Consider the following 24,710-nt stretch of genomic DNA (forward strand, 5'->3'; position numbering starts at 1 on the left):
AGTCAGTTTAGAGATACAGATAGGAGATTGAAATAGGTCCTACGGGTGCTGTCTGTGCTCAGCTTGTGCATTCACCTTGTGACCGCGTGGGTTTTCTCCTGGTGCACTGGGTTCTTCCCACACTCCGAAGAGTGTACAAGTTTGCAGGTTGGAGTAACTCAGCGGGTCAGGCAGCATCTCTGGCGAAAAGGAATAGGTGATGTTTCGGTTCCAGACCATTCTTCAGACCCTTCAGGCAACTGAACCATCCTTCCACAACGAGAGCGCACTCCAACCTACCCCTTCAACTATCTTTGATCGGACTTTATCTTGCACTAAACGTTATTCCGTCATGTATCTGTGCACTGTGAATGACTCGATTTTAACCAAGTATTGTCTTTCTGGTACACAAAATTGCTGGGGAAACTCAGCGGGTGCAGCAGCATCTATGGAGCGAAGGAAATAGGCGACGTTTCGGGCCGAAACCCAACACATTGTCTTTCTGGTGACAGGTTAGCACACAACAAAAGCTTTTCACTGTACCTCGAAGCAAGTGGCAATAAAATAAAAACTAAAAGACTAAACTAAACTAAGTCCAAGCCAACCAGCGATCACCCCATGCACCAGTACCATCCTATCCACTAGGGCCAATTTACTATTTTCTCCGAAGCCTGTCTAAAGAAGGATCTCAGCCCGAAACGTCACCTATTTCTTTTCTCCAGAGATGCTGCCTGACCGGCTGAGTTACTCCAAACTTGTACGTCTTTGAAGTGTGGGAGGAAACCAGAGCACCCAGAGAAAACCCACGCGGTCACAAGGAGAATGTACAAACTATGTACAAACAGCACCCGTGTGACCTATTTCAAAGTTGTGTCTCTAAACTAAACTAAGACACAGAGTGCTGGCGTAACTCAGCAGGTCAGCCAGCATCTCTGAAAAACATGGATATGTGATGTTTTGGTTTGAGAATCGTCAGAATTGGCTACCAATTGTTCTATTAGTGTTTTGGTCTTGGAAGGGCACGTCCATATTTTCCAAAGAAGGGTCCTAACCCGTAACGTCACCCATCGTCTTTCTCCAGAGATGCTGCCTAGCCCGGCTGTGTTGCTCCAGCACTCTGTGTCTGTCATCCATAACTTCAATACTTCCTTACAACATGGGAAGCCACTTGGCCCATTTTAGGTTGTGCTAGCAATAGTCAATGTGTCCTGGGATTCTGCACACACCGATGCTGGGAGTAACATTGATCCTTTGCGACAAGAGCACTCCGGTCCAGAGTGTTGGTGGCTGTTCCCCGGGAGCACCGCACGCACCGGTTACAATGGCAAAAGATGGTGAGAAACGCCCTACCTTGTTGTACGTCTGTGTCGAGGGAAGGTTCCTCCGCTTTCTTGCTTTGTTATTTAATTTACAGTACGTAAAGTGAGGCTTGCAGTAGAACTTCCCTGAAGGAAGAAGGAAGAAGGGATCAGACTATTACATTCAGAAGAGATTAGTACGGGTGTCAGGGGTTATGGGAGAAGACAGGAGAATGGGGTTAGGAGGGAGAGAGAGATCAGCCATGATTGAATGGCGGGGTAGACTTGATGGACCGAATGGCCTAATTCTTCTCCTATCACTTATGACCATATGAACCATTGAGTGAACAATACAGAACCTACCATACGCATAAAACACAGAAGGCCACCCTTATGGCCTCCTATCACATGAGCTTATGGTTCACCAAAAAAGTTAGGCTTGAGTTATAAGGACAGGTTGGAGAGTCTGGAACTTTTTTCTTTGGAGTGCAGGAGCCCGAGGGCTGACCTTACCGAGGTGTACAGGATCATGGATAGAGGGGCATGGACAACCAGTAATGTCCAGGATCAGGAACAGCTTCTTCCCGGCAGCCATCAGGCTATTAAACACTACAACCTACAAGTTCTGAACTAAGACGTGGGGGCATTGGTTTTGTCTTTGTGCACTATTATCTTTTTTTAATATATTGTGTGTGTGTGTGTGTGTGTGTGTGTGTGTGTGTGTGTGTGTGTGTGTGTGTGCGTGCACACACGCGCACACACACACACACACACAACCTTTTTTCTCATTTATTATATTGTTTAGTGTACTATGTTTATATATTCTGTTGTGCTGCTACAAGTAAGAGTTTCATTGTTCTATCTGAGACATGTGACAATAAAACACTCTTGACTTAAGGTAGCCAAGGTGTTGAACACTGTGTGATGTACAACACTGACTAACCCATCTGCTCTGTGCACATCCAAGGAACATTTCATTCAGTGTGCGGGTAGGGCCTCAGTGACTCCTCGACAAGGTGAGGAGCCTCTTTCATTAATATGAACCCAAGGGACAATGTTTTCCACACAGAGGGTGGTGGGTATATGGAATGAGCTGCCAGAGGAAGTAGTTGAGGCAGGTACTGCAACAACATTTAACACACATTTGGACTGGTACAAGGATAGGAGAGGTTTGGAGGGATATGAACCAAACATGCGCAAATGGACGGGTTTAGATGGGTCATCGTGGTCAGCAGGGATGTGGGGCCGAAGGGCCTGCATCTGTGCTGCATAACAGCCCTGCCAGGAATGGAATAATTGGTGTATTTGCATTCCCTCTGTACCAAGCATTTCTTTTCTTAACAGGGCTTGACATTTACAATAATCGGTTGCGGACCCTGTTGCAATATCCAAAGGGGCTGCTCCTTGCCTTCTGGCTGTACTTGACACCCACCATCCTCATCTTTGGACGCCCTGTGCTTAGGGGAGAGGGTAGGGGTGAAGATGTCCTGGTTGGGTTGCTCCTAGGCCTGGCCAAGCTGGCCATCCGCCAGTCACAGTGCCAGGCGGAAGAGGGCTCTGCCCGAGCCGGCTGCCTGCCCCTTTTTCCGGGGTAATGTCCGCGCCCGGGTGGTACTAGAGAGGGACTACACGCTGTCCACGGGCGCCCTGGGGGATTTCAGGCACGGCTGGCCATGGAGGGAAAGGAATGCATCCCTAATAAGGATGGGGAAATAGTTATTTAAGAATATTTGTTTTACTTGTACTGTGTTTTGAAATATTTAGTATTGTGAATAGTAGTGTATATACTTGAATAAATCTATTTTTGGTTAATAGTTTGGTTAAAAAAAACAATTTTAAAAAACAGTGCAGTGCTCCCTCAGTACTGCCCCTCCCACAGTTTAGACCTGGCCCCTGCTCCTCACACAGTTTAGGCCTGGCCCCTGCCCCTCGCACAGTTTAGACAACCTGGCCCGAGCACCTTCTTGTCAGCCAAGGCGTTGGCTATTTGGACGAAGGCTTTGTAGCAAAATTTGCGAATTATTTGAAAATAGGTGGAGAGGAAAGGTGATGTAGAGAAAGCAGGGACTCTGCAGAAGGAGTTGGACAGGTTAGGAGAGTGGGCAGAGAAGTGGCAGGTTAACCTATGATGAGCGTTTGTCGGCACTGGGCTTTTACTCGCTGGAGTTTAGAAGAATGAGGGGGGGGAGGGGGCCGCATTGAAACATACAGAATAGTGAAAGGCTTGGATAGAGTGGATGCGGAGAGGATGTTTCCACTCGTGGGAGAGTCTAGCAATAGCCTCAGAATTAAATTACGTTCTTTTAGGAAGGAGACGAGGATAAATTTCTTTAGTCGGAGGGTGGTGAATCTGTGGAATTCTTTGCCACAGAAGGCTGTGGAGGCCGTTAGTGGATATTTTTAAGGCAGAGATGGATAGATTCTTGAATTGTACAGGTGACAGATTATGGGGAGAATGCAGGAGGGAGAGATAGATCAGCCATGATTCAATGGCGGAGTACACTCGATGGGCCGAATGGCCTAATTCTATTATTCCTTATGACCGTATAATTACCTTCCTCCACGCTGAAGGCGTAGGCACCGAGCCGCAGTGTGGTCGCACAGAACTCACACTTGAAACACTCGCGGTGGAAGAACTTCCCGTCTGCGCTCAGTCGCTCCATGACGTAAACCCGCTTCTTGCAGAAATAGCAGATGTCGCTGCCACCCAGATTCTGGGGGAAGTCTTTCTTCATTGACCCCTGCCGAAGAAAAGCCCGCCTGGTTATTACAATCCGTGCTCTGTGGATATTTACTTACATCCCAGCGGTATGAACATTGACTTCTCTAACTTGCTTTCCCTCTCTCTCCATCCCTCCCCCATCCCAGTTCTCCGACTAGTTTGACTGTCCTCCTGATTAAATTTTATTTTGTATGCCTCGTTGTCACCTTCCCCTCACTAACAGCGATCTATTCTGCTTTTTCCTTGACCTTCATCCCCTTGGATCTCTCATTTTCACACCCTGCCCTAAATCACTCCATTATCTCCCCCCCGACTCTCAGTCTGAAGAAGGGACTTGACCCAAAACAACACCCATTCCTTCTCTCCAGAGATGCTGCCTCACCCGCTGAGTTACTCCAGCATTTTGTGTCCGTCTCCATGGATGTGCCATTCGCACTTCCCTATAACCAAACCATCGCCTCATCTCTGATCCATCACCAAGGCTCCGTGGCAAGTGTGCGGCACTGCGCCGGGGAACCTGAGGCCCAAAGGCCGGCAAACATCGACATTCACCAGTAGTTGTCACCAGGAGAGCCCGGCCACAGTCAGCTCCCACTACACCATTACCAAAGAATACATACATCTCAGTGAAAATTAATTCATGTTGTCATTGAAAACATACAAGCAGGGGCCGACCCTGCATCGTCGCCAGGACAACGGGCCTTCATGACACAAAATGCAGGAGTAACCCAGCGGGTCAGGCAGCATCTTTGGAGAGGAGGAATGGGTGACGTTTCGGGTTGAGACCCTTCTTCACCCGAAATGTCACCCATTCCTTCTCTCCAGAGATGCTGCCAGTCCCGCTGAGTTACTCCAGCATTTTGTGTCTATCTTCAGTTTAAACCAGTTTCTGCAGTTCCTTCCTACACACAATGGCCCTTCATGGTCAGGTCAGGAACCCTGCACTTACAACAACTGGGGCTTGAAAATGGCAGCAAACTGGCGATTCTGTATACTGACTCAGTGTACTACTGCTGTATACTTGTACTGTATCTGAGTTGCTTATCTAAGATGTATCTAAGTGCTTATGTATACAACATGTAACTGTATACAAAAATGAATTTCACTGAACCTGTGGCAAAGTACCTGACCATACCATACCAGTGCAGCACAGAAAGCCCACAATATCTGTGGTGAAAACTATACCAAGATAAACTAATCTCCTCTGTGGTTACTTGAAGTTAGAGTAATCAATACTAACACTGTTGGGCTGTCAGCTGACCAGGCAAAATATGTGCTGTTCCTCCAATTTATGTTTGGCCTCACTCTGACAGTAGAGGCCCAGGGCAGGAAGGCCAGTGTGGGAATGGGAATGGGAGTTAAAGCGTCTGGCAACTGGGAGATCACATAGGTCAAGGCGGACTTACAACCCAGGGAATGAACATTGATTTCTCCAAGTTCAAGTAAACCTTTCATCCCCTCTCTACCCTTCCTTCCCCCACCCTCGTCATCGTACTAGTTTCGCTGTTGTCCTGTTGTGTTCCACTGCCTGTCTAACGTTATCATCTATCCCACAGCCAACAATGGACCATTGTGGCTTCCACATATCCATGACTATCATTGCTTTTTGCATATCTTCCACTCGTTTGTCTGAAGTACCATCCATATCTCGTTTCCCCTTCCCCTGACTCTCAGTCTCGACCCGAAAAGTCACCTAATCTTTTTCTCCAGAGATGCTGCCTGACCCGCCGAGTTATGGGCCTGTCCCACTTAGAGGATTTTTTTCGGCAACTACGGGCGACTAGGCTGTCGCCACATGGTCACGGGGGTGTCGCCTGTATGGTCGTGAGTAGTCTCCTCAAGTCGCCCAAAGAATCGTAGCGTTTTTCGGGTCGCCGCTGGATTTTGAAATGTTCAAAACCTTTCGGCGACCGTGGGCGACAGTTGGCTTGACGCCAACGATCGTAGCTTGTCTGCTCCTGACATATGTGCTGTCGTAGGTTGTCGCTGGTGTTGACTTTGGTGAATTCCATTGGCAACTACCTACATCAATCTACGCTAACCTCCAACAGGTACCGGCAACTGAGTCGTTTTAAGTTGTCTTCAGTTGTCGCCGACAGGGTCGTGGCTTGTTGTAGCTTGTCGCAGGTGGACGTAGGTTATCGTAGGGATGGTCTGAATGGGTCGCCGGTTGTCGGTAGCTTGCCCTAGCTTGACGTCGACTAGGTTGTTGTAGACATTGTCGTAGGGGGGTCCAGTCGGCCGATCGGCCGACTGGACCCCCCTACGACAATGTCTACAACAACCTAGTCGCCGAAATGTCTCCTAAGTGGGACAAGGGCATGACTCCAGCATTTTGTGTATGTCTTCAGTTCAACCAGCATCTGCAGTTCCTGCTCACACATTTTGTCACAGCCCAGTAAGTCAGGTATACAAAATGCCACTCTGAACCAAGCCGACACCATTGAACAATGTTTTGGGGCAGAAACTAGTGTTAATAATGCCACTACAGATCCCGTAGTTCAATTCAATCAATGTTAAAACAACTTGCTGGGGGGTGTTGAGATGAATTTAGTAAACAGTTGTTAATAAATCAAGAAATAATCGCCACCATTGGATCTATTTCAACAACTAATCAGATCGGATCTGCAGTGGGTCTCGACCCAAAACGTCACCCATTCCCTCTCTCCCTCCAGAGATGCTACCTGCCCTGCTCCAGCATGTTGTGTCTATCTTTGGTGTAAACCAGCATCCGCAGTTCCTTGTTGCACATTTAGTCTTGCACTGTTGTATTGAAATGAACGTCAACACTGGTGAGAGGCGCGAATGAGCTTCAGAACGACAGCTAGTGGGATGTGAAATCAGTCAGCACAGGATCCACGCACGTCGCCAGCTTCTACCCGCTCCAGCTGAAAGCTTACCTGCACCCGAGGGGCCACCGCCGCTGCTGCATCGGGCCTGTGATCTGTGCGGTAAAGTTTAACCAGAATCTCCGCCATGTCTCCAATGACTGTCGAAACCTTCCCCACCGTCATCTAACCACCAGGGAGGGGGAGAGAGAGCAGAGAAGACAGGGCAACATAGAGAGGGGATGAGGGGTGAGAGAGACAGAGAGAGTGAAGAGAGAAGGAGGTGAAGAGACAAAGGGAAAGTGGTTGGAGAGAGAGGGTGAGAGTGGTAGAAGAGAGGGAGAGAGTGGCAGGAGATAGAGAGAAAGGAAGGTGAAAGAGAGAGAGAGGGAGGGAGTGGCGGGAGGGAGGGGGGGAGGGGGAGGAGAGTGGGAAGGGTGGGGGAGAGAAGAAAGTGGAGAGAGAAGAGAGGGGGAGAGTGAGTGAGAGAGAAAATAGATGGAGGGTGGAATAGGTGGAGGGGAGGCAAAGGGTGCAAGGGAAAAGAAAGAAAGAAATAACAAAAATTGAGAGAGAAGGTGGGAAAGAGCCAGGATGATAGAAATCAGAGCGTAGCCGTAAAGCTGAAGCCAAGTCGGGTGCTGGATAATGGGAACCAGCGGGTGTCAGGCAGGCATCCGGATAACTCGCTCTCCGCAAGACGCCAAGCTGCAGAGGTTTACGGCTGCGGTTAGTAACCATCTGGGCACTCAAAGCCGGTAAGTGAGAGGGAGCTCGTGCCCTGGGATGCAGAGCTCAGTTGAAGACAACCCTTCTCAGCCAGCGCTGCAAGGATAGTGGCCTTGCTCTTTGAACGAGGCACAACTTGAGGAGTTCACCTGTCGGCACTGGCTGCCAAGGTCATACCTGTTGGTATTAGTTGCCAAGGTCACATCTGTGGGCACACTGCAAAGGTCACATCTGTGGACACTGGCAGCCAATATCATACCTGGCTGGCACTGGCTGCCAAGGACACACCAGTGGGCACTGGCTGCCAAGGACACACCAGTGGGCACTGGCTGCCAAGGACACACCTGTGGGCACTGGCTACCAAGGACACAGCTGCCGTCTCCCCTCGCCACCGTTACAATAGCCTGGTTTCCCAGGGGACAAGGACTGGCTGGTCAGATCCACCTATAACATCATCGCACTCTTCCTTTCTCCACACATGCTGCCTGACCTGCTGTGTATTTGCAACAACCCCTCTGCCCTGCCCGCGGCAGTTCCAGCAAGTCGCTTTGTCTCTTGCTCTCTCTCTCTCTCTCTCGAGTCGAGAGATCGAGACTGGGCAGAGAAAAAGAGTCAAAAGAGACAAATTGCCGTATGCATCCACAATGGAACAATGCAATTCCTCATCGATGCAGCTTAACAGGCCGATGAACTCAATACCTGTACCACACAAATAAATATGCAATGATCAATAACATAATAAATAACTCATACCATTGTAACCAGACTAGTTATACCAGGTCACCATAATAGTTAACTATAAATTAGGTAGGCAGCACCAAAAGGATCTTCTCCTGAACTACTTTCTTTGGCCCTCTCCTTATTTCTGCAACTGAAAACACACACGATTTCTCACTTTTTCTGATGAAAATCCATTGACTAGTTCTCTCTCCACAGACGCTACCCGACCTGCCAGTGTTTGCAACATGTTCTGTTTCTATTACTTTGTTGTCCTTGGGTTTATCTGTAGAACGGTGACCGCCAGGTTCAAGAACAGCAGCCCCCAGCCTCCTGAACACAACACAACATTAACCTTGCATCCAAAACACTGTGATCTTCCTGGCTCTGCATCGTTGGTTGCATAACAGGCTTCAGTTTTGCACTATAATGTTTGCCTAGTATTATGGTTATACGTTTATTATATTGTGCATGATTATATATTTATCTGTGTGCTTTCGCCTCAATGGGCAGCTAGTAAGAATTTCACTGTTTAGTTTAGAGATACAGCGTGGAAACAGGCCCTTCGGACCACCGAGTCCGCGCTGACCAGCGATCCCCGCACACGAACACTATCCCACACACACACGAGGGACAATTTACAATCTTTACTGAGCCAGTTAACCTACAAACTTGTACGTATTTCGGAGTAGGGGGGGGGGGGGGGGAATCCGGAGCATCCGGAGGAAACCCACGTGGTCACAGTGAGAAAGTACAAACTCCGTACAGACCTGTAGTCAAGATCGGACCCGGGTCTCGGGCGCTGTAAGGCAGCAACTCTACCGCTGTGCCACCCTTTTGTAGGCACGTGTCACAATTAAACAGTTCTTACTGCTCAAAATTCTGAAGAAGGGTTTCGGCCGGAAATGTTGCCTATTTCCTTCGCTCCATAGATGCTGCCGCACCCGCTGAGTTTCTCCAGCATTTTTGTCTACCTTACTGCTGACTCCCTGTTCCTCCCCTTGCCTCAAAATGGGACCTCTTGCATATGGACTGTGGGCTGTTTCAACCGGGAGAATTGTGCTTATGCTGGGGTCTTGCTGAGCTGCATCAAACAAATGTATTTCACTGTAGCTGGTGAACATGACAGTAAGCAAGCCATTGGACCACTGACCCCAATGGTCAACCCTCCTCCTTCACTCTCCCTGACACCTCACCTTCCCCAATACAATACAATACAATACAATTCAATTTATTGTCATTTGGACCCCGTGAGGTCCAAACGAAATGCCGTTTCTGCAGCCATACATTACAACAAATAGACCCAAGACACAACATATTTTACATAAACATCCATCACATTGCTGTGATGGAAGGCCAAAAAAACTTCTCTCTCCACTGCACTCTCCCCCCCATGTCAGAGTCAAAGTCAAAGCCCCCGGCGGGCGATGGCGAATTGTCCCGTGGCCATTAAACCACGCCGGGTAATGCAAGTTCGCGCACCGGGTCTTGGTGTTAGAGCCCCAGGCGTGCGCTCGCAGCCCGCGGCCATTCCAAGCCGCGCGGGGCGGTGATGTAGGCCCCGCTCCAGGAGCTCTTCAACCCCGCAACTCGGGCGGGAGAAGTCGCCGCTGCGGAAGCCCCGAAAAGCGGTCTCCCACCAGGGACCCGCGGGCTCCCGGTGCCGTCCGCCAAACCCGCAGTTGCAGCCACCGAACCTCCGGAGGTCGGGCCGCAGCAGCGTCCACCACAGCTCCACCCGCTCTGGACTCGGCCAGCCCCGCGACGGTGAGGTGAGTAGTCGGCACCACAGCTCCCGGTCTTCCTGTTGGAGGCCGCTCCTCGTTGCAGCCCCAACGACAACGGAGACCCGACAAAGAAAAGGTCGGGTCTCCCGTGCAGGGAGAGATTTAAAAGTTACCCCCTCCCCTCCACACCACCCCCACCCCCCCACACACATACCCCAACAAAAATAACAAAAACTACATTAAAACATAGACATAAAATAATAAAAACGCAGACGGACTGCAGAGGCCGCTGCTGGCGAGAGCCGCGCCGCCTACCGGGAAAATCGTGTGCGGAAAAACAGTGTACTTCCCCAGCCCACTGTGGGAGGGGAAGTACTGAACAAGTACTCGTTCAGGTCCACATTCCCTACCCAGTCGCCCCCATGGACATACATAACCATTCCTCCAGCTGTTCGCCATCCTGCCCGAAGCCTCTTCATGAGACTCAAAGATGCACTGAGATGTGACCTGCCTCAGAATAACTCAGGTCAAAGTGCAGGGGTAACTCAGCGGGTGAGGCAGCATCTATGGAGCGAAGGAATGGGTGACGTTTCGGGTCGAGACCCTTCTTCAGACTGAAGAAGGGTTTCGACCTGAAACGTCACCTATTCCTTCGCTCCATAGATGCTGCCTCACCGGCTGAGTTTCTCCAGCATTTTTGTCTACCTCCGTAGTTCCTTTCTACTCAAAAGTGTGACAGTTAGGCGTAGAGAAACAGCAAGGGAACAGACCCTTCGGCCCACTGAGTCCATTATGGGGAGGAAGATGGAGAATGGGGTTGAGAGGATAAGATAGATCAGCCATGATTGAATGGTGGAGTAGAATTGATGGGCCGAATGGCCTATTTCTGCTCCTATAACTTATACATTTATGAATCTCATACAATCACATGGAGGACGTGTTAACTCCACACAGACAGCACCCGGGGGGGGGGGGGGGTCAAGATTGAACCTGGGTCTCTAGAGCTGTGAGGCAGCAGCTCTACCCGCTGCGCCACCATGCCGCCCATCTCTTCGGGACCATGAAGGGACGGGAGCCAAGGTCTAGCGGCGGTTGCAGCAGTTACTGAGGGGCAGCTGGTGAATTGCGCACACCTGCGACTAGCAATGCGTTGCATGCACGGTTCGGGACATGCAGATCCGCAGCGCGGGCTCTACCTCTCTGTGACAGTGCTGGGCAGAGACTGTAGACCGGGGGCTCACACTTTCACTGCGGGGACAGAGTCCAGGTGACCCTGAGCTGGGAATCTACAACAAGAGAGAGAGAGAGAGAGAGAGAAGAGAGAGCAGACAGCACTCAGCTCCAAGTCCGGGCAGACCAGAATTTGGCTCCATTCTCATTCCAGTTTTAGACATTAGAGATACAGCGTGGAAACAGGCCCCTCAGCCCACTGAGTCTGTGTCAACCAGCGATCACTATCCTACACACAAGGGACAATTTACAATTTAAGCCAGAGAGAATTAGACTCATTGCTGATTGGGTTATCACAGGCTCGATGGGCCAAACAGTCCCACAGCTGAATTGGGAGACTAAAGAGTTATGCTCACACTCACCTCAACTCTAGCCTTGTCCTGGACACTCGATTCATCTTTGCCACCGAGGAACATCCTTTCCAAATTAATGGCGGCCTCCCTGATATCACGTATCTGAGGGCAATTGACACCCGGACAGGATGGAAGAACAGGAGAGGAAAGGAGGAGAGGTAAAGCACAACAGTAACAGAGAAGAGGGCTGCAGCCGCAGATCGGTGAAATCAAAGCAGAAGATTTATTCTCACAAGCTTATGTGTGTACGCCTGATGCTAAAAGCTGCTCACTATACTCCTGCGTTTGTTGTACTAAAGGAACCTGGTTAACACCAGTTAACAATGCCCCTAAACTGACCACAACTGAAGCAGAGCGATGTGGTAGAAGACTGAAGTGAGATGCATTGCCTGAGTGGACAGAATCACAGGAATCAACAAGGGACCTGCAGAGATACTGGAAGGGGGGGCGTTTGACAAGGACGGACGGGCGAGAAGCTAGAACATGTACAATGGCTGAATGGTCACCTGGGCTGTGGGGCTTCACAGGGAGGGGCGGTACTGAGGGAGAGCTGCACTGTGGGAGGGACAGTACTAAGGGGGGGCGCACAGCCATCATGTATCTTTCAATCGAGTGCCTGAGCTAAAGGGGGAGGCTGGGCAAGCTTGGCCTAGGAAAGCAGGAGGCTGTGGGGGTGATGTTAGAGAATCGTGTATAAAATCATGGGGGAAATAGATAAGGTGAATACATAAAGATGTGGGGGAAACGAGAACTAGGGGGCAGAGGAGAAGGGAATGATTTGATAGGAACCTGAAGGTATCACACAGACGGATGTGGGGTAAATGGAATGAAGTGCCAAAGGAAGTGGTCGAGACAGGCACAGTAACAACATGTAAAAGATAGGTACATGGATAGGAAAGGTATAGAGATATGTGCTAGGAGTGGGTGAATGGGACTGGCTTTTTGGTGGGCATGGATGGGGCATTTTGGTGGGCATGGATGAGTTGGACCGAAGGGCCTGTTTGTGTGCTGGGTGTGCTGGGTGACTCTCTAACCAAACTCACCGAGTCCTGAGCTGTATTGTACTGAGCTCTCTCTGCCACCTTTCATACTTTACTGCCCAAGATTCCCTTTGGAGGGACACGACAGGTGCTAGAGAACTACTGGAGTCCCTCTCTCATGGATGTGAAGATACTTCCCTTGCCTGTATCCGGGGAGTGTGTGATGTTAGTCTATTGAGGGAGTGCAGCGTAGGTTCACAAGGTTAATTCCCGGGATGGCGGGACTGTCATATGTTGATAGAATGGAGTATACAACGGCTTGTATACTCTGGAATTTAGAAGGATGAGAGGAGATCTTATTGATTATTAAGATTATTAAGGGTTTGGACAAGCTAGAGGCAGGAAACATGTTCCTGATTTTGGGGGAGTCCAGAACCAGTGGCTACAGTTTAAGAATAAGGGGTAAGCCATTTAGAATGGAGATGAGGAAAAACCTTTTTCACACAGCGAGTTGTGAATCTGCGGAATTCTCTGCCTCAGAGGCCAATTCTCTAGATGCTTTCAAGAGAGAGTTAGATAGAGCTCTTAAAGATAGCGGAGTCAAGGGATATGGGGAGAAGGCAGGAACGGGGTAATGATTGTGGATGATCACAGTGAATGGCGGTGCTGGCTCGAAGGGCTGAATGGCCTACTCCTGCACCTATTGTCTATTGTCTATCGAGCGTACCGGGCTCGACCTGTACCTGTGTTGGAAGGTGGAGCAGGTGAGGCACAGCTGGAGACATGGAGAGAGCAGAGCCATGGGTGGAAGAGGCAGCACCAGCGACCGCATGGGATGAGGTGGAGTCCGGCAGACCCGACTGTTAGCGAGAGGTGCGATGGAATGTGTGGGAGGCAACCGAGAAAACAAGAGCAGAGATGGATGAAAGCCACGTTGACGGAACGGCGCAGAAAGCCGGTCAGGGTTAGCGGAGCACACGGAGACGCAGATGCTGGAATCTGGAGTAAAACACAAAGTGCTGGAGGAACTCCGCAGCTCGGGCAGCATCCCTGGAGGGAATGGGCAGGCGACCTTGTGTCAGGTCATTGTGACGGTGTTTGTCTGTGGGGTTGTCGTCATGGGGCAGAGATGGATGGGGAAGTGTCTGAGAGCTGGCGCCTGGCCTCAGCCCACCAGACGACAATGGCTCCCCATCCTCAGCGGGTTTTGTCGTCACTGTTGGGGTTGGTGCGGAGGGAGCGGGGGGCTGTGCGTTCACAGGGGGTGAGTGAAGTGGACATGGTCAATGACCCTGGGGCAGGCAGGCAGGCAGGAGGTCAAACGGGGACCGGTCACCAACAGGAGTCGGTGTGTTGGAGATCGGTGGGAGTGGGCCTGAAGAAGGGTCCCGACCCGAAACATCATCTGACAACCTCCCTCCACAGATGCTGCCTGACCCGCTGAGCTCCTCCAGCGCTTTGTTATTGGCTAAATCGGGATTTGAGCCTCCTAAACGCTGATGGCCACTGTACAGGGACCAGGGGGGGGGGGGGGGGGTTGAATCCACTTCAAGTCACTGAGTCATGGCGTCAACCCGGCAGAGAGGCGCGGAGTGGACACAGACTCTAACCCCCGGGCTCCAATCTGCAGTGGGGGAAGAGGAGAGGCTATGGTGACCCCGTGTGTCTGGTGAAGGCCCCTGGGCCTGAGGGGAAGGCAGTGAGCTCCGTCCCGGAGAGAGAGGGAGACCACGGGATGGGGAACGGGACAGGGATGGGAACGCACACCCGGAAAGCTGAACCAGGAAGCTGGGAATGTTCTGGTCATTGTACAACAGGGGTCCAAGGAGGGGATGAGATATCAGTGCCCATGGGGGTGAGAGGTCATTCCCCAGTGGGGGTGGGTGGGGGTCAAAGGTCATTGCCCAGAGTGGGGTTGAGAGGTCAGTGCCCAGTGAAGAGAGGGTGAGAGGTCAGTGCCCAGTGAAGGGGGGGGGGGGGGGTGAGAGGTCACTCCTCAACGGGGTGAAGGGTTGAGGGGGAGATGGTGAGGACCACCAACAACACCATCATCGGTTAGGTCACAAAGATCCTGGAGGGAGGAGGGTGGGGAGCAGCGAGGTAACCCAACCCCCTTCACGTTGCCATGGTACCAGAGCTCAGCACTGACCCCCCCCCGGCTGGTTGGATCCCAATGGCATCTTATGATAACCCTGCAAGGGGTGGCCTGCAGAGACTGATCAGGTTCACCGTCCCCTCACCTTCCCACCGCCCCCAGTGACCTCCACAATCCTCTGCTCCCCATGGGAAACAAGTACAAACCCAACCCTGTGCCCCTTCCGCCAGCTGCTCACCTTCTGGAGGACAAGTGAGGGCGGGCAGCAGATCCCCAGAGGATAAGCCATGGACGCCCTGACACCGGAGAAGGCTGGACACACCCAGCGGGTCAGGCAGCATCCGCGGAGAGACAAGATTACCGGTCGGAGAGTCCTTCCCCCTGCAGACGCTGCCTGGCCCGTTGATCATTCCCAGTGGGATTTTCTGCTTTTACTCTAGGCCTCCAGCGGCTTGCAATGTCTTTGACTTTTGACCCCATATACAGAGCTTAGCCCAGAAACACAGCCCCACCCAGAGACGTGACATCGACAAGGAACCTCACTTGGGCAGTGGTCGGGTCAGAAGTGGCCCTTCAGCCCACGTAGGCTGTGCTGTCCCATAAGATCGGACCACTCAGTGGACCATGCTCGGTGGGCTCTGTGACCTGTACCACCCTCTGTCTTTGGTCGGCAGGGTGGGCATCGTGCTACCTCGTTGAGGGAGCGTGCGTTCCCGTCAGTAATGCGTTCCCGCTCGGCAGCAGAGTGAATGATGCACGGCCGCACACATTACGCACCTGTTGTCTCAGCGTCCTGGCCCCAAAGAGTGCGGTCAGGTGCGCTCCTCTCTCCTTAATGCTCTTCCTGCTAAAGGGAACGTCGCCTTGCGCGAGAGACAGAGCCTTCCTCTACCGTGAGGAATGCAGGAGAGGAAAGCAAGAGAAGATTAAGACAAAGGCCAAGCAAGAGGTGGTGTGGCGGGCGGGAGGGAGGGTGCGAGAGAGCAGGTTAGTGTAGATGGAGATGAGGGGGGGTCGAGGTTATTCCCTGGTTCCACCACTGGGAGAGTAAGACCAACACAAAGTCCAAGGGACAACTGTGTGATGGGGATTAACCTCCAACTGTTGGGGAATGGACGGTAAATTGCAAGAGGAAACCCTCATTGTAGAAGGACGAGGCCACTTGGTCCCTCAGACTGGCTTCACCACTGAGATCGATCGTGGCCAATCCATTGCATCTCCAGATGTCCACCTTCCTCCCTGATACCATGTCCTGATCCAATAAAAATCAGCCTCCAATTTCCGTCTGGGCTGAAAGTCCATGAGTGCAATTAGAGTCTCCGCTGCTCCCAGGGTAACAGGGACCTCCAGATATCTCCTCCAGTTTAGTTTAGTTTAGGGATACAGCATGGACACACATGCCCTTCAGCATTAGAGTCCACACCAGCCATCGGTCCCCCATTCACACCAGCTCCCTGTTATCCCACTTTCACATCCAGTCCCCCCCGACACGATAGCGTTCAAGGGTGCAATCTCACTACATGTAAGTGTGCAATCTCATCACACACAAGCATGTAATCTCACTAACACACAAGTGTGCCATCTCACTTCACGCAAGCGTGCAAATCCACCACATACCAGTGTGCAATCTCACCACACACAAGCGTGCAATCTTGTCACATGCCAGCGAGCAATCTGACCACATGCCAGCGTGCAATCTCGCTAACACACAAGCATACAATCTGACCACATGCAAATGTGCAATCTCATTGCACGCCAGGTCAGCGCGGCAGCCCGACTAAACACACGCAACAACCCTAAACAGTAGCCGTAGCTGCAGGATGGAACCATGCAACAGTGGCAACTATGGAGCATCTCCTGTGCATTGCATCCGCTCGTTCCTGCAGCTACAGGTCCGAGAGCGATTCCGTCAACATCTCCGGTCCAAACCCTCAGCTCCCTGGACAGACGGGACAAGTGGCAGGGATCAGGCCCACAGCAGAGAGAGTGATGGGGAGAATTTGCTCAAAACCACGGGAGATTCCGATGGGGTAAGTAAAGGAGAGAATGTTTGTGGTAATCAGAGGGCAAAGCTTGAAGACTGTGCACAGGAGAAGCAGAGGGGAGACGCAGCTATGTTGTAAGTCACAGTTCCTGTAATCAGGAGGGGCAGTGCAAGCAGATTCAACGGGGACTTTTGGAAGAGCAAAGGATAAATATATGAAGGAAGAAGAGAATTACAGGACTCCAGGCAAAACCAGGGAAGTAGAGGGGAGCGGAGAGCTCTCAGAGATGGTCAATGAAATACACAGCGTTGGAAGAGATCAGGGTGATTGATCAGAGCATGCAAATGAACAGAAATTAGTAATAATGGTGCAGGGCAGGAGGGAAACGGGGATAGAGGAATGCAAAGATGAGGCAGAGGGAGTGAGAGAGAGTGGAAGGAGTGTAGAGAGAGGGGAGGGGTTGCAGAGAGAGGAAGGGAAAGGGTAGGTGTGTAGATGGAGCAAGAAAGGGGAGTGAGAGTGGAAATGTGCAGGGAGAGGGAAAGGAGAGTTAGAGTGGGGACGTGCAGGAAGAGGTAGTGGGAACGTGCAGGAAGGGGAGAGTGGGAATGTGCAGGGAGAGGGAGGGGAGAGAGGGAGAGAGACACTGCACACAAGCATCTCAGGGCAGCAGTAAGTCACCTGTTCGAGCTTCTCCTCGAGGCGCTGGAGCCGCTGCAGGACGCCCGACAGTGCAAGGGCGTTGTGGGGGATCACGGGCACGTGCTTGCCCGCCCCTGCCTGCCGCTCGGCCTCCTTCACGAACTTGGCGTCCCTGATCACCTGCTCGGCACTGGCCGCGAGATCAGACTACCAGACAAAACAGCAGGGTCAGCCCGTGACCAATAACCCGGCCCTTCACCACAACTGTGGAGAGGCTGCAGTGGGAGCAGCTAGGCCCAAGGCCCACCAGTGGGAGCAGCTAGGCCCAAGGCCCACCAAGTCCACCCCAACCATCAATCGCCCATTCACACCACTTTTACACCCACTTCCTACACACTAAGAGCAATATATCAAAGCCAACTAACCTACAAACTCGCACGTCCTTGGGATGTGGGAGGAAACCAGAGCACCCGGAGAAAACCCACGCAGACACAGGGAAAACGTACAAACTCTCAGACAGCACTCGTAGTCAGGATCGAACATGGGTCTCTGATGCTGTGAGGCAGCGACTTTACCACTGCGCCAACGTGCTGCCCCTGGAGACAGGCCATTTGGCCCTACCAGTCCATCCTGGGTCTTGTGCCCACTAGAACACGGGCAGCGCAGCGGTAGAGTTGCTGCCTTACAGCGCCGGAGACCTGGGTTCGATCCCGACTACAGGTGCTGTCTGTACGGAATTTGTACGTTCTCCCCGTGACTGTGTGGGTTTTCTCCGAGATGTACGGTTTCCCTCCACACCCCAAAGACGTACAGGTTTGTAGGTAAATTGGCTTGGTATAATTGTAAATTGTCCCTAGTGTGTGTAGGATGGCGTGGATTGTGTGGGGATTGCTGGCTTGTGGCACTGCTTGGTCGGCCAAAGGGCCTGGTTTTGCATTGTATCTCTAAACTAAACCTAAAAAAATTCTCTCTGTGGAAGGAAAGTGGGGGATGATCTAATAACAGGAGAGGGCTAAACTAAGTGAAAATGTTCATTCTCATTGTGGCCGCTACCATCGGGGAGAGGGTCCAGGAGCCTGAAAACCATGACCACCAGCCACAACAACAGCTTCTTCCCAGCAACCACCAGGCTTTTGAACACTGCACAACACTAACCTCAGCAACTGTGATCATATATGGACTGTGTCTTTAGTTGCAGCACAGACATTGATTTTGCACAAGTGGGCACAAGACCCAAGAGCATTGATTTTGCACTATTATTGTCACCTAGGATTACTGATTATTAATATATGTTTTTGATTATTATACATTATCTGTGTGTTATTGCTTTTGTGAGCCTGTAAGGTGCAATAAGTAATATTTTCATTACTTATGACAATTTCATGACAATTAAATACTCTTGACTTGGCAGAAATGGCAATAGACCAAGCGTTGGTAAGCAGGATTAGGAGAGATGGGTTGTTGTTGGTCAGTATTGATATGGCGGGGGGCCGAAGGGCCTGTTGCTGTGCTATCACTCCGTAACACTCTGGGCAGTCTACATCAGAACAACCCAGCCCTTCTTAACGTGAAGCATTGCCTAACTGAATCTCTGCTTTGGAAGGTGTCCCACTTTTTCTATTTTAATTCATTATATGCTGTTTGGTCTTATTTAGTTTTTAGAGATACAGCATGGAAACAGCCTTTCGGCCCACTGAGTCCACGCCGACCTTCGATCACCCGTTCACACTAGTTCTATGTTATCTCACTTCCTCATCCACTCCCGACACACTAGGGGCAATGGCGGAGGTGAATGAACCTGCATACCTGAATCTCTGGCACAGTGAGGCAGCAGCTCGACCAACTGTGCTGCCTGTTTTCCGCTACATTTCTTTCCTAACCAACAACCCTCAGTGAATGTTCCTACAGACTGACTGGGAGCTATGATGGTCGTGCCAAGCCAGCACTGGCTTGTTGCCGTTTGACCCAGTGGACCCGTGGGCATCTGCTCACTCCCCATCCCCACGAACAATGTCACAGCCCGGTGGCGATCGATCTTCATACCTGCCGGCTTGTCTGTGTGCGGTGATCAGATCCTGCCTGATCCCCCCGGGAGGTGAGGAAGCGGGCGTTCACACTGCACCCGGCCGGGACGGGTAACGCGGGTCGCGGTGCACTGGTGGGCGCTGTTACCTTGCAGGGCACACAGGAGAAGAGAAAAAGAGAGGGAAGGAAAGGGAAAAGAGCGAGAGGGAGAGAGAGAGTTGGTGACTTCCATCGCCAGGAACACAAAGATGTCAGCAGCGAGAAACAGAGAGGACAAAGGTGACTCGGGCTGAAGGCTGCCTCGAGAACAACACAGTATAACTGAGCTTTAAAGAGGCAAGCAGCATCAGTGGGGTGACAGGGAATGTCAAATCTTCAGGGCCAGTCCCTGCATTAGTAATGTGTGAATCAGGCATCATTTGTGCACAATTCACCCACAATGCGGGCACCTTGAATGCAAAATGTACATACACTGTGTACACGATTCACGCACAATTCACTCAATGTACACACAATCCAAACAATCTTGCACAATGTTGCATGATTCGCACGTGATTCACGCACGATTCACGTTTCTGTGTGTTGTCTGAGTCCGTGTGTCTGTGATGCTGTTGCAAACAAGATTTGCACTGTACCACTGTGTCTCACCGTACATGTACACAAGACAATAAACCCCTGCTCCACGCTGACCATCCCCCCCCTCCCATCCGCCACAGATGCTGCTTGACAAACTGAGTTCCTGCACAAGTCTATTTTTTGCTCCAAATTCCAGTGTCTGCAGCCTCTCATTTCTATGAAGCTTCAGGGTGAATGGAAATCTTTAACGGAGGCTGAAGACACAACCAACGCAACACTCCCATTTGTATCCACCACCTGCACTCTGCTCCCTCACATCACCCAGCACTCACCTCACCTACCCGAGACTCTCTCATTCCTCCCTTCAAGACCCAGCACAGCCGTACTCCCCCAGCCCCTCCCTGCCCAAGACTACAAGATACTGTTGGAGTTGTGAATGCAGCCCAGCCCGTCATACAAACCAACCACCCTCCATTGACTCCATCTACACTTCACGCTGCCTCAGCAGGGCCACCAACATAGTCAAGGACCCATTCCCTCTTCTCCCCTCTCCCTTCAAGCAGACGATACAAAAGGTTGAAAGCGTGTCCCATCTGAACAGTGAGAGAGGCAACACACCTAAACGCCCACCAACGGAGGAGCGAAACCTCGTCAAAGTCGTTCTACAGTGAGGGTTTCCTCTTGCAACTTACGGCCCATCACAAGCTGTTGGAGGGACTCAGCAGGCCAGACAGCATATCAGGAGGGAATGGGAAAGCAGCGTTTTGGCTCGGGAACCCCTCTTCGAACTGAAGGGTCCTAACCCAAACCTTCATCTGTCCAATCCCTCCACAGATGCCGCCTGACCCACTGAGTTCTGTTTCCCCAGCACTTTGTATTGTGCTCAAGATTCATCAGCAGGTCCTTGTGCCCCAGTGGACTTTACCTGGCCACTGTCAGTAAAAATGACCAGATCTCCAAATGTTTGCAGAATGACGCAGACTTGACATTCAACATTGAACTGCTCTGATATGATTCTCGTCACTGCAAATATACACTACATGTCTATCTAAAGGCATTGTATCATTTGTGCCTCCACCACCACCCTCGGCACAGCATTCCAGCTACCCACCACCCACTGTGTGAAGGTCCTGCCCCACGCATCTCCTTTACACTTTGCCCCTTTGGCCTTGGGGCTGTGCCTTTCGATCTTTGACATTTCCACCCTAGGATGGAAACCTCGGAGACAGGCAGAGGATCAAACAATCAGCAAAGTAAATCCTGTCACTTTACCTCTTCCTCCCATTCCCACACTGACCTTTCTGTCCTGGGCCTCCTCCACTGTCAGAGTGAAGCCACACGCAAATTGTAGGAACAGCACCTCATATTTTGTTCGGGCAGCTTACAACCCAGCGGTATTGAATATGATTTCTCTAACTTCAAGTAACCCTTGCATTCCCTCTCCCTCCATCCCTCCCCCACCCTAGTCGTCCAACTGGTTTCACTGTTGTCCTGCTGAGTTTCACCGTTGCACTTGTTAATTTCACTCGTTATCACCTACTCCACAGCCAACAATGGACCATTGTGGGCTCCAACTTTCCTTGATCATCATTGCTGGTTTTGTTTTGTCCTTTTGCATACCTTTCTTTCATTTGTTCTTTGTACCTCTTCATATCTCTAGTTTCCACCTCCCCTTACTCTCAGTCTGATAAAGGGTCTTGACCCCGAAATGTCACCTGGTCCTTTTCTCCAAAGATGCTGCCTGACCCTCTGAGTCACTCCCGCATTTTGTGCCTATCCTTAAACATTCTGGACCCACTGATTATCCATAGAAACATAGAAACATAGAAAATAGGTGCAGGAGGCCATTCGGCCCTTCGAGCCAGCACCGCCATCCATTGTGATCATGGCTGATCGTCCCCTATCAATAACCCGTGCCTGCCTTCTCCCCATATCCCTTATCTCCCCATATCCAGTGGAACCTCAAACACAGTGGTGTTAGTGAACAGCTGATAGAAACATAGAAAATAGGTGCAGGAGCAGGCCATTCGGCCCTTTGAGCCAGCACCATCATTCAATATGATCATGACTGATCATCCAAAATCTGTTGCACCGTTCCTGCTTTCTCCCCATATCCCTTGATTCTATTACCATAAGAGCTATAACTAACTCTCTCTTGAATACATCCAGTGAATTAGCCTCCACTGCTTTCTATGGTAGAGAATTCCAAAGATTCACAACTCTCTGGGTGAAAAGGTTTTTCCTCATCTCAGTCCCAAATGGCCTACCCCTTATTCTTAAACTGTGACGGCTGGTTCTGGACTCCCCCAACATGGGGAGCGTTTTTCCTGCTCAGGCCCTTAAGATGATATTATGACACATCAGCAAAGGACAAAGGACATTTATTTTCACATACACCAATTGGAGCAGTGACATTTGAGTTACCATGCATGCACAAGACACAACCGTCAGACAATGGAACCCAAACCAGTGCCTGGCCCTCCCCACTCACTGGGAGCGAGGCAGTGGTGGCAGGGTGGGCTGCAGGGAGGGTCTCCCTATGGCCACGTCTCACCTGCCTCTGCAGCGAGGTTCCCGGTGCGTTCTCCTCGAACTTCGCCAGCAGCTGGCTGGCCATCGACTTCACCTTGTTGTGGTTCGTGCAGACGCTCGCCTCCTTCCCCTCGCCCCTGGAGTTCAGCACCTGGGTGGGGAAACAGAACGGACAGTCAGAGCTAGAGGCAGCTCAGCTAGTCACTCACTCAAGGCAGCATACTGCGGGCGGCTCGGTGGCACAGCGGTAGAGCTGCTGCCTTAAAGCCCTGTCCCACTGTACGAGTTCATTCAAAGAGTTCTCCCGAGTTTGCCCCGATTCGAACTCGGAGATTTACGGTAATGGCCACTCGTCGGTACTCGGGGCTCTCGTGGACATTTTTCAAAATCTTCACGAGTCTTCCCGAGCTTACCTGCCATTAGCGAGTCTTCCCGAGTACCTGCCGTTAGCGTTACGAGCCGCTAAGAGACGTCCCCGAGCTTCGACGTACCCGCTATGTTCATTCTCTGTGCTTACCACGAGTTTGATTTTTTTTAAAACTCGGGAGACCTCTTGAATGAACTCGCATCGTGGGACAGGGCCATTACAGCGCCAGAGACCCAGGTTCCATCCTGACTACGGGTGCTGCCTGTATGTAGTGTGTACACGTTCTCCCTGTGAACACGTGGGTTTTCTCTGGGTGCTCCGGTTTCCTCCCACATTCCAAAGACATACAGGTGTGTAGGTTAATTCGCTTCTGTAAATTGTCCCTAGTGTGTAGGATAGAACTAGCGTACGGGATGATCGCTGGTCAGTGAGGACTTGGTGGGCCGAAGGGCCTGTTTCCATGCTGTGTCTCTAAACAAAACTAAACTAAACCTCCACCTCTTCCCCCCTGATCTAACAAAACCGTAAACTGGCCAGGATGGGGGTAGAAACAGCAGGCAAAATTAGAGTGGAAATTCCTACACTTCCACATCAACTTCAGACTAGCAGCAACTGTCATTAAAATATAATCTTTGGAATTTATAGTATTACAGCCCATTTTACACCCAATTCTACAGTCCTTTGAATCTGATGGTGTCCTAGAATGGATTTGGTGTTGGTTTACCATTGTCACCGAGATAAGTGAAAGACTTTGTTTTGCCCACTGACCAGTCAAATGATACAATATATGAGTACAATCAAGCTATACTCAAGTAGAACAAGACACAAAGTACTGGGTAACTCAGCAGGTCAGGCAGTACCAAGAGGTAGTGCAAAAGAGAAAAAATACCAGAGTGCTGAATATGGTGTTACAATGTTATAGAGTTAGTTACAGAGAAAGTGCAGATAAAAAAAAGTGCAAGGGAGGCAGTGAGGTAGATTGGAAGATCAGGACGACACCCCTAGCTTGTAGGAGGACCATTCAGCAGTCAGTAAACAAGGGGGAAAGCTGTTCCTGATTGTTCCTGAATCAGATGGTACATGCTTTCACACTTTTGTCTCCCCTCATGACGGGAGAGGAGAGAAGAGGGAATGAGCGGGGTGAGAGTGGTCACTCCTTGCTTCCCGTTATCCGGAGTCCATTGCCCACCTCCGCTCCCATCCCGGGAAGATCACCGGCGGGGTTCCCCGACTTCCACCAGAGCCGGGACTTGTCCAGGAAGGGGACGACTCCCGCCAGGAAGGCCCCGCCCATCTCCCCACTCACATCCTGCCAGTCCGTGGTGGTCCTCCTCCTCCGCTTGCTTGCCGCGTCCTTTTCTTCACTTTTCTTTTCCTGTTGACAGGAGACAAGGCATCAAAGACCCACCTCCCACTTGGAGCAACCTTCAGCTGTCCAGTTCCTTAGTGTCGATCCAAACAATTCCACGCAATGTGGGAAACATCTTTCCGTACAACTGGGTTACAACCATTCAGGCCATTACTTAGTGATAGCGTTTCATTAAGCAAACGACAAACTAACCCCTCTGCCCAAGTCTCTCCCCTCACCCCTATATCAATCCCAAAACAAACTTCCAGCTTTCTCCCCACTGCCCTATATCAATCCCCAATATAACCCCTCTGTCCAGATCTCTCCCCACAGCCCAATATGCCAACTTGTTCAGCATACACTTTGATGGGCCGTGTGGGGCCAGCACACTGAGCACACCTTGGGTGTCCGCTTCCTGGGCAGCAGGTTGATGACGTTGCAGAGGGAGTTGGATTGCCTGGGTTGGAGCGCACTCACGTCGTTGCTTCCTTCCTTCCTGAGCTTGAAGACAGCTGCTGGCAAAAAAAAACCCCAAACAAACATCATTTTCTCGTCACGCTCAACCCATTGACGTGAA

At 51.0% G+C, this 24,710-nt stretch overlaps 1 protein-coding gene across 5 annotated transcripts in view; it reads right to left on the reverse strand.

Annotated features, from left to right (window-relative positions):
• LOC116984601 (F-actin-monooxygenase MICAL2-like) overlaps positions 1 to 24,710 on the reverse strand; it is a 172,120-nt gene that overhangs the window by 61,096 nt on the left and 86,314 nt on the right. For 2 of the 5 annotated variants that reach the window (XM_033038836.1, XM_033038837.1), the window contains exons 14-18: positions 24,533 to 24,648; positions 24,092 to 24,160; positions 22,441 to 22,569; positions 3,832 to 4,018; positions 1,330 to 1,424 (exon numbers count right to left, since the gene is read on the reverse strand). In XM_033038836.1, the coding sequence (XP_032894727.1) occupies positions 1,330 to 1,424; positions 3,832 to 4,018; positions 22,441 to 22,569; positions 24,092 to 24,160; positions 24,533 to 24,648 (596 nt within the window). Of the gene's footprint in view, positions 1 to 1,329; positions 1,425 to 3,831; positions 4,019 to 6,899; positions 7,014 to 11,196; positions 11,287 to 11,592; positions 11,686 to 13,306; positions 13,424 to 15,435; positions 15,547 to 17,324; positions 17,493 to 19,328; positions 19,458 to 22,440; positions 22,570 to 24,091; positions 24,161 to 24,532; positions 24,649 to 24,710 lie in introns of all 5 variants that reach the window. The other 3 variants (XM_033038833.1, XM_033038834.1, XM_033038835.1) reach the window with 3 other exon arrangements.

This window comes from Amblyraja radiata, chromosome 20 (assembly GCF_010909765.2).
Source record: "Amblyraja radiata isolate CabotCenter1 chromosome 20, sAmbRad1.1.pri, whole genome shotgun sequence".
NCBI lineage: Eukaryota > Metazoa > Chordata > Chondrichthyes > Rajiformes > Rajidae > Amblyraja > Amblyraja radiata.